The sequence below is a fragment of the Melozone crissalis genome, unplaced genomic scaffold, assembly GCF_028551555.1.
Source record: "Melozone crissalis strain CALT ecotype California unplaced genomic scaffold, PUWL_Pcris_2 ptg000061l_1, whole genome shotgun sequence".
Lineage (NCBI taxonomy): Eukaryota > Metazoa > Chordata > Aves > Passeriformes > Passerellidae > Melozone > Melozone crissalis.
The window spans coordinates 7,946,782-7,960,675 of record NW_026535839.1 but is presented as its reverse complement, the minus strand read 5'-3'; the positions used below and the strand labels follow the sequence as shown (position 1 = coordinate 7,960,675).

Here is a 13,894-nt window from a genome sequence, read left to right as displayed (position 1 = left end):
GACCAAGGAATTTGAGAATAAGAGAGCTGTGCATTAAAAGCTGGCATTGCAGTTTGTGATGTGAGGGTTTTTGTTGTCGGGTTTTGTTGTTTTTTTCCAAACCTTGAAGGAGCACCCCAACACTGGGCCATCTCATATTAAAGCAACTTTTTGATAGCAAGAAACATTTCCACTGAAATCCCTAAGGAGCTTCCATGAACAATGGAAACCCACAGCAGCAAAGCCCTCGGAAGATATATTCGGTCACAGCCTGGCGCGTTCAGCGCATGACCCAGCGCTGCCTTGGTGACCCAGGCGATGCAGTGACCGCCCTTGGGCCAACTTCTGGGACCCACCGGGCTGTGAGGGAGCGGGGCCGGGGCTGTGAGGGAGCGGGGCCGGGGCTGTGAGGGAGAGAGGCAGGGGCTGACAGGGAGCGGGGCCGGGGCTGTGAAGGAGAGGGGCCGGGGCTGTGAGGTAGAGAGGCAGGGGCTGTGAGGGAGCGGGGCCGGGGCTGTCAGCGCGCCCTGCCAGGGGTACCCGGCCGCTCCGTGCCAGGAGGGCGCAGCCTGGGCGCACACTCCTGCAGGAGCCGGGCTGTCAGCACTGCAGTCCCACCGACAGCAGCCTGGGGGACGCTGCCGCCCCTTGACAGCTCGCGGCTGCAGCGAATGGGCAGGAGGAAGTTCCCGCGCCCCGCTCGGGCCGGTGCCAGAAGGTTCCTGAAGCCTGACGTGACACCGAGCGGCCCGAGCGGGGACCCCCCGCGCATGCGCCCCGCGCCCCTCACCGTTGCCGGGTGACTCGCCCTCCCCGCCGTCCTCAGCACCACCGGCAGGTTCCTCCGCCTCTTCCTACCCCGGGGGCCGGCGCGGGCCTCTCCTCGCCGCTCCGCTCTCCTCGCAGCCCTCCTCCGCCGGCCGCTGCCCGCGCCGTGTGCCGCGGCCGCCGCGCTGCCGGAGCCGACGCCGTCCGTGCCCTCACAGCCGCTCCGAGCTCCGAGCCGCGAGCGGGGGGTCCCCGACGGCAGCGGCGGCGACGGGCGGAAGTGACGCGCTGACTGACAGGTGCAGAGCGCGCGCCCCCCGCCCGCCTACCCCCGGGGGTCACGTGCCGCGGGGCGGGGCGGGCGCTGAGGGCGGGCGGGACCCGCGCCCTGAAGCGGCGGCGGCCGCGCTCGGCCCGGCCTGGGGGGCGAGCGGGGGTCGCCCCAAAATGAACGTTTTCATCATGTTTTCTCACGGTCACTCAGCCACCCGCCCGCATCGGCCTGTGCGGGCTCCGAGTCACAGAGTCAAACAGCTTGGGGAGGACCTCTGAGCTCATTGAGCCCAAGCTTGGACCGAGCATCACCGCGCCCACCACCCCCGGCACTGAGTGCCCCGTCCGGTGTTTCCTTAAACACCTCCCTGGACAGCCCCTTCCAATGTCTGGTCACCTCTTCCGTGAAGAAATTCCTCCTCCCGTCCAACCTGAACCTCATCTGGTGCAGTTTAAGACTCTCCTCTCATTCTGGGGTGCCCAGAGAGTGACCACGGCCAGCAGTGGCACCGTGCAGGCTCGTACCCTGCTGGCTTTGGTTGGACATGAGGAGAAATATCTTCCCAGAAAAGGTGATCAGACATTGGAACGGGCTGCCCAGGGAGGTGGTGGTGTCACCGTCCCTGGAGCTGTTTAAGAGAAACTTGGATAAGGCACTCAGTGCCATGGCCTGGTTGACATAGGTTGGACTCAACGACCTCAGAAGTCTTTTTTGGCATAATTGATTCTGATTTTCCAATTTTGCTTTTCTGATAACCATATTAAAATATTTCCTGTAAATCTTCTGAACTGAAGCATCAAGAGCAATCACTGCCAAACATTTCCCAAGTGCGAGCATGCCAGAAGTAATGAAGTGCCCTTTGACAAAGAGCTAATGCATTTTGAAACACAAAATTTAGCACCCTTAAAGTGAGTTAGCATAAGTTAGAGAGGAGATGCAAGCTTACACCCGAAGTGTTAAAAGCAGTGCCTAGCAGTCTGTGGTTCCCACATGCCATGCTGAAACTACACCAGCTTTTTCTGTCATGCAGTGCCAGCAGCCATAGGTGGTGGGTTTAATAAGGCATTTAAGGAAACTTGGATTTAGTTAGTAAAAATCCTCTCAGGAAAAGCTTTTTTTTTTCCTCCCGTGAAAAACTGACAAAGAGTATATGAAAGGGGGGAAAATTATACAGGCAGGATGGGATTAATTGAAATCTCTGTATTTTCAATAGCTGGGAGGTTTTTTTTTTTCAGGTTTTCTAGCATGGGTTCTGAATTTTATCTAGAGATACATTTATAAGACTCATTAAAAGGTTTTGCATTTAGAATCCAAAGAAGGGAGAGTCACAACTCCACAGTAAATTAACCTGGCTTTAATCAGATCTAAAATTCTGTTTTCCTGCTGGAAGATTTGGTGCCATTAGGAGGTACCACACAAACCCAATAAAACTTGTAGGGTCGGGGGAAATGGTCTGTGTGTGCTCTCTGTCTGTTTCCACAGCAGACTTCTCCACTTGAAGCACTAATAAAATTTCCTCGCATCAGGATGAGGTTTGTGAATTTGTATTTTGTATACATAGCTGTGTTCTTTCTGATTCATTTAGCCTCATCAACAACAATAAAGATACTGAATCAGAACAAGCTGGCAATTTTGTTGATGAAACATGGGGGAGAGCGGACTCCAGCTGGCTCTTCAGCAGATCCATTGGCCGGCTGACAGCAATGAAACTGCAAGGAACCTGACACAGAAAGCACATGCAGTGAGAGAGACAGGCAGCAGAGGCAGGCAGGTAGGCAGGCACTGCACAGCACAGCACCTGTTTGCTGCTTTTCAGTCCAAGGCAGTGGTTTCTCTCCTCTGAACTGGCTCTGAATGTGCCATTCCATGCCAGCTTATCCTACCTCCTTTCAAAGGCTTCCAAGGCTCCTTGCAGGGGGCAGACATATGCAGTCCCAGGCTGCCATTTTAGGCTTTTCTGCTCACTTTGTGTTCTTGCTGTCTGCTTGAAAGGTTGAGGACAACCCAGGAGCCAGAGGGTCATAGAATATCCCAAGCTGGAAGGGGCCCATAAGGATAGAGTCCAACGCTGTGCCTCTGTGCTCCTCACAGACTGTCTAAAGCTGAACCATGTGACCAAGAGCATTGTCCAGATGCTCCTTCAACTCTGGCAGACTTGGCACTGGGACCAGTTCCCTGAGGAGTCTTTTCCAGTGCCCAACCACTCTCTCAGTGAAAACCTTTTCCTGCCTGAATTTTCCCTGACCCAACTTCACTCCATTTCCTCAGGTTCCATGACTGGTCATCGAAGAGAGGATCAGCATCTCCCCTTGCCTTTAAGGGAAGCTGCAGGGTGTGATAAGAGCTCCCCTCTGTCTCTTCAGCTCTGAGCTGAACAAATGCAGTGAGCTAATCTGCTCTTTGTGAGAATTTCCCGTGAGACTTTTCACCATCTTAGTCTGTGTCTGATGCTTTAGCCACATTTTCTAAGATGGTAAATAGAGAGAGAAGAGAGGCAGCTGCTGCACAGCTCCAGGGGCTTGGCAGGTGTGACTGGTCAGCATCTGGCCCCTAGGACTGAAGAGCCAGGGTGCCATGGCATCCCTGTCACATCAGTAAATCCATGTCCAGAGCCACACCATGAATGGGGAGCCATTTCTGCAGCTCAGTGTGTTTTCCTACAAGTCCTTACAGCTAAATTGTTCAGTGTAAAAGTTTTGCAGAGATTGACTGCTAAGTGCTTACAAAGTAACTCAGTAGATCTGAAATAATTACTGGTGTAATTCCTCTCTTTTCAGGAAAAGCCATTCATAAGCACAAATCACTGTTGCCTGTATGTGTCACAGAACTAGAGCCATGTTTCTTTCCTTCATGTATCCCCAGTTCCCATCATGACCTAGTATGGCTTTAGAATAAATATTCTCTGAAGAATTTAGCTTCCAATTAAGTCTACTTCCAGCAAGAGCCCTGCATTATACCTCATCAGAAACAGAAGAAACTGAAAGAAAAATATCACTGTGCTCAGGGTTGTACAAAGCTTAGTACAAACTGAGCTAAAATACTCCAGAACTGAAATCAGCTTTGCAAAGCCATAGAATCCTTGGAAGGTTGATAGCCTGCCATGCAATTCCTTACCTTCCTATTGGGTTATTATCTTACTAGGAGGAAATGGGAATCTGACACGTAGCAAAACGAGACACTGTGTTGTAATACCTGTGTATTATATGTCAAACAGTTTTTCCTGGAGATTATCTGTATGTCAGCAAGGTGTTTGCTTTTGGGTTTAATTTTTCACCTACAAATTATTTGATACATTCTTCTAACTTGGAAGTGCTCAATTTTTTGCCTTAAGTGGATCCTATTGATACCTTGCAAAAAATATTGACAAATATGAGTCCTTTCAACACCAAGGGAAAATTAGCAAACCCTTTCCAGCTGGATGCTCTACAAAGAGCTTTCTTTTCCTGTGTATTTCATCCACAAACAGAGACACGTCCCCAAGCTGAGTCTTTACTTTGTTCTTTTCCAGCATTTTCTAACAAACATTTTGTTTCAGGATGCCCAGCACATGACACTTGGCCTTGCTGAACATCCATAACTCTCCATGGAAACTCTCATATCAGCAAGTATACAGTTGTTCTAACTCATGGTGTCCAAAAGGGCACCTAAGAAGCAAAGTTCATTTTTAAATCTTTGCCCTGTATTAAAAAATGAGACTTCACAATGCTCAAGCAAACAGGTTAAAAGATCTGTTTTATAGAAACACAAACTCCAGCCGAGAGAACACCATTCATCATTTCAAAGCCTGTCAGCCATTACTAGACACATATGTAAGGATTTTTTAAAAACTGAATTCAGTATCAAAGGCACATGTTCTGAGTAAATGTCAGACATTTTTACTCATTTTTCTACTAGAGTTCTGTGATTAAAATAAACATTTACAGCATGAGATTTTTTTCCCTGCCTCTGAACACTTTTTGGATCTGAATCTCGGTTTTAGAAGATCTGTCTTTAAAGTAGAAATCGAGGAATATGGGTCAAACGTGTCTTTTAAGGCTTGTTCATATTTTAATTGCATGGTTGCAGACTTAACAAGAGATAGTTCTTCCCTCCTTGAAATTCAAGACATTGAAAGGTTAATTCAGTCTTCTCAGTTCCATTTCCTTCCGTCTGTTCCCCTTCCCACACTCCTCCCCACCCCCCATCTGTAGACAGCTGAGTTATTTGAATTTTGTTCGAGCTAGTATTCATCCAAAGGGGAAAATCACTCAATGTATGCACCAGGCAAGCGAAACTTGCAGTACTGCACACTTGCATTTTTTACTTCCTATTTCGTTTTCTCTGCATTCACCAGCTTGGGCTGTGGACACACAGAGTCATGCCCCAAGGATAAAGTTAGCTCAAATTAAAGCTTGTGTGTCCCCATCACTGTTGAATTCCCATTCTTTCCCCTCACGTGGAATCTGTGCTCGAGCTGCTGTGCTGCTTTTACCTTGGGTAAGCAAAGGCTGCAGTTCCCGTTACCACAATTTGTCAGTGCCAACACAATCACTCTCTGCTGCTCCCATGTTATTTCATGGTGTGGTCACTCATGCCCAAGGTACACTAACTCCAGAGGAGTCACTTTGACGGAGCTCAGGTTAACCCTGGGATGAAGACAGAGCTTTAATCCAACTGATTTTGGCACTTTACATAGGTTTGCAAGAAAAAATTTCATAAAAGTACTCATTAAAAATGTTCTAGTTCACTCAGGTTCTGAAGAAAGAGATGTTCACTTCAGATGCCAGGAGAGGTAAAGAGTATCATCTTTCTTTATTCTCTTTTTCACATTCTAAAAAAGAAAACCAGTGTTTAATGTAAAATACTTGCAGCTTTCATGGAAAAAGCAGAAGTCAACAGATGTGGAACTCACTTATTACCATTTTCTTACATAATGTTGACCTTGTACACAACATGTAATACCTATATGTTTGACTTACACTGTATAACAAGCTTATAAAATTGGAAAGTTATTTTTGGAAAAGATGATGGAGAAATACATGTTTTTATTCTGTAAATTGCTCAGAGTAATCAGCTAGAAAAGATAACTTGGCTGCCTTTTCTGTTCCTCTGCTTCAGCAGCCTTGTTTCCTTAAGCCGCTGAAAAATTTCAGGGTTTATCTTCTCCCCAAACATAAAACCACTCAAACTACCAGGGGTCCCAGGGTATTGAGAGGGGAATGATTTGGCAACTCAAAGAAAAGTTCTGGTGAGGTGCCCCTCAAAGCTACATCCACAGCCCAGTGGAATGAAGAATTTCTCACCTCTGTAGCTACCCCAGCACAGCACAGATTGTAACAACAGATCCACCTATTGTCCTTTTTCCTCTGGACAAAAGGAAAATCTAAATTTAACTTAAAGTTAGTAATGTCTGGATTTTGTGATCTTTGATCTGTCTTCTCCTGGATTATGTTGGTTATCTATTTGCTGCACAGTGGGTGCCACAATTTGAATGGTAATGCTTTTCCTCTCTGAAGCAAAGAGAGGGAGAATCTCAAGAGTGGATTGTTTAATTTCAGTGCAGCCAGCTCCACTGAGAAAAGCCATGTTTGAGCACACTCCCAATGCTCATCCAAGATTTCCCTGTCTTACTTCTTCCCTAAACTGCTGCTTGCAGGACATGCTTCTGTCCAGAGACAGAAAGGAGGGGAAAAAAAACAAGACTTAAAGACTCAAAGTCATGCTAAACTTGTGTCTCTAGACCAGTATTCATCACAAACTGTCATGTGCTCTGTAGCACTAACTAATGTGACTAACACATCACATGCTTTGTTCCTCACCCTGGCTTTGGGGAGAGAAGCCTGTGCATGGACATTCTGTATTAATTCTATTTTTTCCTTAAATAATTCATTCAAGGGTCAACACATTTTGGTAGAAGGGGCCAGGCCAGAGCCAAGTGCTTTGTGCTGGAAGACACACTTTTGGGTCAGTTCTTGAGAAAGCTCTGTTGCAAGAATCTCCATCTGGTTAAACTTTTAAAAATTCACCCCCATATCAAGTTTTGTAATATAAAAAAAAATAAAAAGAAAAGAGAGAGAGAGAGAGGAAATTCTACTCCCACTAGCTTATGTTTTCTCCTTTTGCTCTGTGCTGCAACAGGGCTTCTGGTATAGACTTGTCTGAACTCCTGAGCTATTTGGAAAACATGGGGCTGGTAAAAATAACCCAAGGAGAAGGACTGTCTACAACTGCCTCTCCTCACCCCTCATCTTCCGCATGCACTACCCTCAGGGTTCAATGGTCTTGGTAAGGAAAATGAAACACCTTGGGTAATGCTAAAATGTCCAGTGTAAGACAAGTGTGGAGTATTTACTGAGTGGCAGTGCAGCATTACAGCAGAGAGCCTGCCAAAGAGGGATCAGTGCCTTCCTTACACCCCCAGGATTCATTGTCTCTTAGCCTGGGAACCTGTCTCCGTTCCCAAACAGGGATATTTTTTTTGGCAGCAAGACGGAACAAAAGGCACAAAGAGAACTAAGAAAACCCTTTCAGTGAAGCTGTACTCTTTTTTTTTTCCTGTTCCCTTGAGGACGGGAAACCTTCTAAGGACCGCTCATAATACACCCAATCCTGCTACCTGCCTGGAAGGTGCTCAGTGCTCACAGGGACCTACAGGAATTAGGGTCTATGCAGATTCCAGCCCAGCTCTCAGCCTTGGCAAATTGATCCCCTACCTTTAGCACCAAAAATACCACAGCATTTTGAAAATGAAATCACTGTTATATTTGAGTGGGCGTGTTATTTCGAGACAGCACTAATGTGATTATAAAATCAGTTGTGTCAGCTTATTGGCTCAGCTACAGACACTGATCTGCTCGAGCGTCTGTTCCTCTACCCGCCTGCTCGCCTTAGGGTGCTTTGTCCCCCCTCAGCTCCCCGTGGAAATTGAGACCATTTGGTTCCCACTAAAGAGAAAGAAACCCCTTCTTCTGGCACTTGCCCACCTCATCTCTCTGAAACTTGGCATTTCCAGAGCACCTCTTGTGCCAAACATGAGCACAGCATCCCCCAGCCCACCGAAGGCTACAGCCCATGTATGTGTATGTATATACATATATATATATATGTGTGTATATGCATGGGCTGGGCACACTGCTTCCAAGTGACAGCAGCCAAGGGAAAAGGGCAAGTGGCAGCAGCATCCAAACCTCCCAGCTTCACTTTTCAGACTTTTCACTTGAGCTCTCTCTAAACGTTTCCTCTCACCTATTACCGAATCCTGGGGGCGAGTGTTTGTTTTTCCTGCTGCTCTGTGGGCGTCTGACAGACTCGGTGCCTTGTGCTGCCAGGCATGGTTTAATGCTGTCAATGGCAGGTGACTCACTGGTATCAGAAGTGTCACTCCTGGCAGGTTTGACTCAGCCCTTCATCTTTTGGCAACAAATTGAAATAAAATAGTTTCCATTGTATGAGGCAGCTTTTCAGGCACAGCCATAGCAGTGTAGCTTTATATGCTTTATGTGTAGAGCATGTATAAAGATTCTACAGTCTGCATGCTCTACTGGCTTCCTGGTTTTTCACATTTCTATACACTTCATTCTTCTGCCTCTGAGCAACACGTAGAAAGTTGAGGCTTTCATTGCAACCGCAGTCTTCCCAAGGCCAGGTAAATGCCATGTTCCCCTTACTGAAGACAGTGACTGAAATCCTGCAATTAAAAACCTGACAAAGAACAGCTTTGCTGCTCATATATACCAAAAATATTTCCATTACTAGTGAAAGGAAAAGGCATCTGAGTATGATATTACCTACCCATCTTTACCTCAAAGTATGCAATGCCCTCAGGCCAAATTCCAAATTTTCCATATGTAAACTGCATCCAGCTGTGTGTGCTGCACTGAGTATATAAACATGAGGTTTGAATCCCACACGAGCTGTGTTTGACCACAGCACTGAATTTACAAGCTAAAGAAACTTGACAGGCACTTTATGCAATGGTCAAGATGTTTGTTATGGAGATGAGTATCTCCTGATTTCAGCAGTGAGAACGTGTAAGTTCTCATCATTATGTTATTTCTCTCAACACTGTTGCACCTTCCTCACAAACCCAACCCAATATCAATTAAAAACTTGGTCATCTTTAGCCTAAAAACCCAAACAATGTATCCCAAACTGTTTAAGTATTAGGTTGGACAATAAATTGGGCAATTAAAGTGGTAGTGGTGGTGAAAACAAGCATGTTCAGCCTGTCTTAGCATGTTTAGAAGAGCCTGAGCTCTGCTGTGGGTCCTGGGGGCAGAGCCTGTGACTGGACACAGAAAACCAAAAGTGAGGTTCTTCTGCTTTGCTGTTCTGAACACTTTGTTTGCTGTCTACAGCTGAGAGAACTTGTGCTACTCTTGAAGTTTAGGAGGTTTTGTCCTTTTAGTCTCTCTTCATAATCAGAATTATAATTATTATTTTTAAAAATTGACAAATATTAAATATTAATTAAAAACTGATACTTATTCACTGCCTGGATTCATTAATCACTCAGATTATGTTTTAAAGTCTTTTCTGATCTAAATCTTGTGTTCAGCCAAACAAGAGGTTAATGCTCTCTCTTCAAACAGACACACAAAGACTCCTCAGTGCCAAATCTCAGCTACGGCTTACACCAAATATTCACCCAGTGGCTGCCTTCCTGCTTTTTCCCTGGGGGTTTCAGTCAGGAACACAGCTTTCTGTTTGTGACAACTGCTTGGAAATGCAGGATGGAAGCAAAGGAACTGAGTCCTGACATTAAATATGGTGCACACAGTGATTTGGTGTGGTCAGTGCAGATGCAGAGATAACCGAGCCAGCCTGCACAAATCCCTTAGGCTGGGAAAAACCTTTAAGATCAAGTCCAACCACAAACCTGTTCATTGTTTTAGTTTAAACAAACATTGTAAGAAGAGATCCTTAAGACACATTTAAGCACATTAAAGCCATTTTCTCCATGCACACGTGTCAGACTCAAACCCACTCCACCTAAGCCTGTGGTGCCAACAGAAAGATCCACAGATTTTCCAGGGGCTCTCAGTCAGCTGAGAAATCTCTGTCCCTCTGAGCTCACTCAGCTGTCTTACAGCCAGTAGAGAAAACCAGCTCCTCCTAGGGCACAATCAATTTTATCCCAACTTCATTGCCTCCCTTCTGACTGTCATGGAGTCTAGACAGGAATTTCAGGTGAGACACTGAAAGGTACACGAGAGGAAACCACACCAGTATCCAGGAGGATGCACACAGCTCTTCTCTCCCTGCTTCCTGAGCTGAGGCTGAGGGAGGCACCAGCAAGTGAATTAACAGCTACCAAACCAGGCACAAGCAGAAATTCACTGTGCATCCCTTTAGGACACATTCCTGGGTGTCACTGTGGTGCCTGGGCTGTGCTAATCTCAGACTCGGCCCTTGGTCATGGCAATCACACCAAGGCTGTGCTGAGAGCCCTCAGAGCCCCAGGCTCGTGCTTCTGCCAGCCTGGGCAGGGGGGCATGAATGGACCCAGGAGTGTTGCTGAATGCACCTACAAACCCCCCCTGAAAAACCAATCTGGCAGCAGAAACCCCCAAACCTCAACCTCACCCCAAACCTCAGCACTGGGAAATGGTGGGAAGGGAAACTTCAATATGATTGTCATGGTAAATGAAGAGAACAGAATAAAAGAAAAATCAAGATGTAATTTGGCAGTTTTCCATGTCAGTTTTCCCATCTCCCTCCCTCATGCACTTTCTACAGGAGCAATCTGTCCTTTCCCTGAACGCTGAGCAATCCCAGCACTAAACTAATCAATATTAATAGCAATGGGTTTGGGAGGGGGAGGAGGGGAGAGGAGAGGAGAGGAGGGATTACCCTGACCTTTTTCAACTCACACTGCCTCAGACGGCCACCAAGCAGCTGAAGAGAGAGCAGCCAGACGGTAATGCCATGTGGTTTTAGTAGCTTTTCTTTTTTTTTAATTTTTTTTTCCTTGTGAATATTTACTCTGTTGTCTCAGTGCAGATAGCAATGAAATCTGATTTTCTGCAGGAAGGAAAAAATATAATTATATCAGCCATCTCCGGGCCAAGCCTTGCCTTGATGGGAAACTCCACTGAAATAAGGGGAATAATGCCCAGGCTGGATTTTAACTTGAATTTCTTAATAAAAAGAGGAATTGGATTAGGGAAGTTTTGACAGGTGAAATGCTGGTGTGCTTTGTGGAATTCTCTTTATTGTAATAGAGTATAATCAAAGCCATTGAGCTGTGACTGGGATATGGAGCAAGAGCAAACAAAGGGCTGGGGGAACCGGTCCTCTATTGTTATGTTCAAATGTCCACAGCAGCTCAGGGCATGGATATACTCAGTACAGGGGGCTCAGAATGAAAGACAAATCCTATTAATTAAAAGAAAATCATAATTGAAGCTCTTTGTTCCTGTTGGATTTGGGGTTTATTGTAGATTTTCCAGTTAGCAGCATTTCTTAAAATACAGGTTTATGTCAGGGGGCACTGTGGATTACTGGCAATTAATCATTGTCTCTTTTATTACCGACTATTCTTGTTGCCATGTGCAAAATACGATTTTTAGAAATTGCATGTGTGAAATCTACAGAAAATTCTATTTATGTGTTTCTTCTTTTGCTCTGAAAGAGCCAAGCCTCAGGGAAAGGTCCCAGATTGAGTGTTAGGTTTGTGGAGGTTTTTGAATAAACATTTTTATGGTATTTTAATATTTTTTCTCTTGAGGAGAAAATGCTTTGCAGATGGCTGGTATCACAGCACTAGCTAATGAAGCCATGGGTGTGTTTTCCCTTTCTTTGTCAGGACCCATCATGTCCGACAAACCAGATTTTGCAGAAATTGAAACATTTGACAAGACCAAGCTGAAGAAGACAGAAACCAGAGAGAAAAATCCACTGCCCACTAAAGAAAGTAAGTGCTTATGAGGCTATTTGAAGTATGAGCAGCAAGGACATAATCCATATTGCAGTTCATATGCAGAATGAATACTAATCACAGGATTACAGGCTCAAACTCATCCCTGACTTTAAGTGGGGATAATACTAAGACTCTATGCTGGGCTTCCAAGGATATCAGTAATTATAACCAGCAGTGCATTTTGTCTGAAAAACCCTTTCTGATGGGATTGCTCTTCCTTCTGCTGAAAGCAAGACCAGTGTTCCCACTGGGTGCTGGTAACAGGATCAGTCTGTTTGTAATTACCTTGTTCCCAGCCCCCCTGGAGGCACAGGGGACCCTCTGCCCATCCCTGGCAGGCCAGGCAGCATCCCCAGAGGCTGCTGGGCTCTGGATTTAATGTTATCAGGCAGATGAGCTGCTGCCTCCCACTGGTACCTGCTGTCAGCCCTGGGCAGGAGACCTGCAGGCACCTTCTGTGGGAATAAGGCAGTGAGCAAACCCATCATCATCCTCATCTAACAGAAAATCTCCCTCAGAAAAGCATCCCTGAGCTGTTCTCATGCAGGCTCTTCTCCCATTCCCGCTGTGCACAGGCAGCCAGATGAGGCTGGGATTCATGTTCAGCTTCAGACATGAAAAGAGCATTTGGAGCAGGTTTTGGGAGCAGTTTCCTTCAGAAGAGAGCTGCTAATCACTGTGGATGTGTGTGCTGATAGCCATGCACACACAGTCTCAACATTAGATACCTGGTTTTTCCCTTGTTTTTCCCCTGTTTTATTATCCTTGCCAATGCTAAAGCTGTAAACACAAGAGGAGCTTTGCACACCATGACCTGCTGCCTTCTAGCTATGCAGGAGTTGTTGGAGTTGGGAAGGAGTTGTCATTTTCAGGGTGATCCAAACAACCAATTATGGATTTAATTCTCTGGCTTTGAGTATGACCACAGAATTTGGTATCCTGCAGAACCATTATCGTTGAATCACAGAATGGTTTGGGTTGAAAGGACTTTAAAGATCATCTTGTTTCAACCCCATACCAAGGACATCTCTCTAGATCAGGTCACTCCAAGCCCTCCAAGCTGGCCTAGAACGGAGATGTTCCAGGGATGGGACAGCCACAGCTTCTCTGGGAAACCTGTGCCAGGGCCTCACCAGCCTCACAGGGAAGAATTTCCTTTTCACATCCAATCTAACCCTGCCCTCTGTCAGTGTGAAGCCATTCTCTGCTTTTCTGCCACTCCAGCCCCTTGTCCAAAGTCCCTCCCCAGTTCTTTTGCAGCTTCTTTAAGTGCTAGAAGGGATTCTAAATTCTCCCCAGACCCTTCTTTTCTTCAGGCCGTACACCCCAAAACTCCCTCAGTCTCTCTTTATAGGAAGGCAGAGTTTATTGCTCATAAACAGTAAAGTTTACTGATGGTGTTTTTGTTTCCTGTTTTTCTGCCAGCTATCGAACAGGAAAAGCAAAGTGAAAGTACAGCCTGAGCATAAAATTGAAGATGTGACTGCTGCTTCTTCAGTGGGGTTTTGACTTCTGAGTTGGGTTGTTGTTTTATTTTGTCCCTCCCACCCCATATTTGTTGCCCATTTATTTTAGGAAACATTTGGTCATTTAATGTTCCCTGGAGAAGTTTGTTTTGTGTTTGTTGAAGAAGATACTATGTATTTGTATTCTTAAAATTTTAATTCCAAGTTCAACCCCATTACTTGGCAAAAAAAAGAGCAATTTGCATAGAAATTGTTTTCCTAAACCTCACAATAAACAGTTTCTTCTGACCAACTGTCTTTGAGCCTTGCAGAAATCAAGTTTACACTGCAACACTTACCAACATCCTTCCTCCTTTGTTTGCATTTCCTCAGCAGCTCAGGAGTTTGGGCAGGTTGGGAAGGGTCACCCCAGGCACTCACAGATACCTTGGCTGGAGCACAGCCCCTCTCCATCCCCTCTATCCTCACCCCAGGCACTCTCAGGGCCCTTGGTGGAGCACAGCCCCT

General features: G+C 45.9%; 2 protein-coding genes across 5 annotated transcripts in view; one reads left to right on the top strand and one right to left on the bottom strand.

The window, feature by feature from the left end:
- FAM13B (family with sequence similarity 13 member B) overlaps window positions 1-914 on the bottom strand; it is a 44,043-nt gene extending 43,129 nt beyond the window's left edge. Inside the window, exon 1 of one of the 4 annotated variants that reach the window (XM_054287732.1) lies at window positions 770-914. The gene's annotated coding sequence lies outside the window, so the exon portion shown is untranslated. The remainder of the gene's footprint in view (window positions 1-769) is intronic. The other 3 variants (XM_054287728.1, XM_054287731.1, XM_054287729.1) reach the window with 3 other exon arrangements.
- A 9,896-nt stretch (window positions 915-10,810) lies between these two features.
- LOC128944683 (thymosin beta-12-like) lies at window positions 10,811-13,614 on the top strand. The gene is made up of 3 exons (XM_054288049.1): window positions 10,811-10,919; window positions 11,808-11,915; window positions 13,347-13,614. The coding sequence occupies exons 2-3, from the start codon at window positions 11,816-11,818 to the stop codon at window positions 13,382-13,384; spliced, it is 138 nt and encodes a 45-aa protein (XP_054144024.1). The 5' UTR covers window positions 10,811-10,919; window positions 11,808-11,815; the 3' UTR covers window positions 13,385-13,614.
- The last annotated feature ends 280 nt before the right edge of the window (window positions 13,615-13,894 follow it).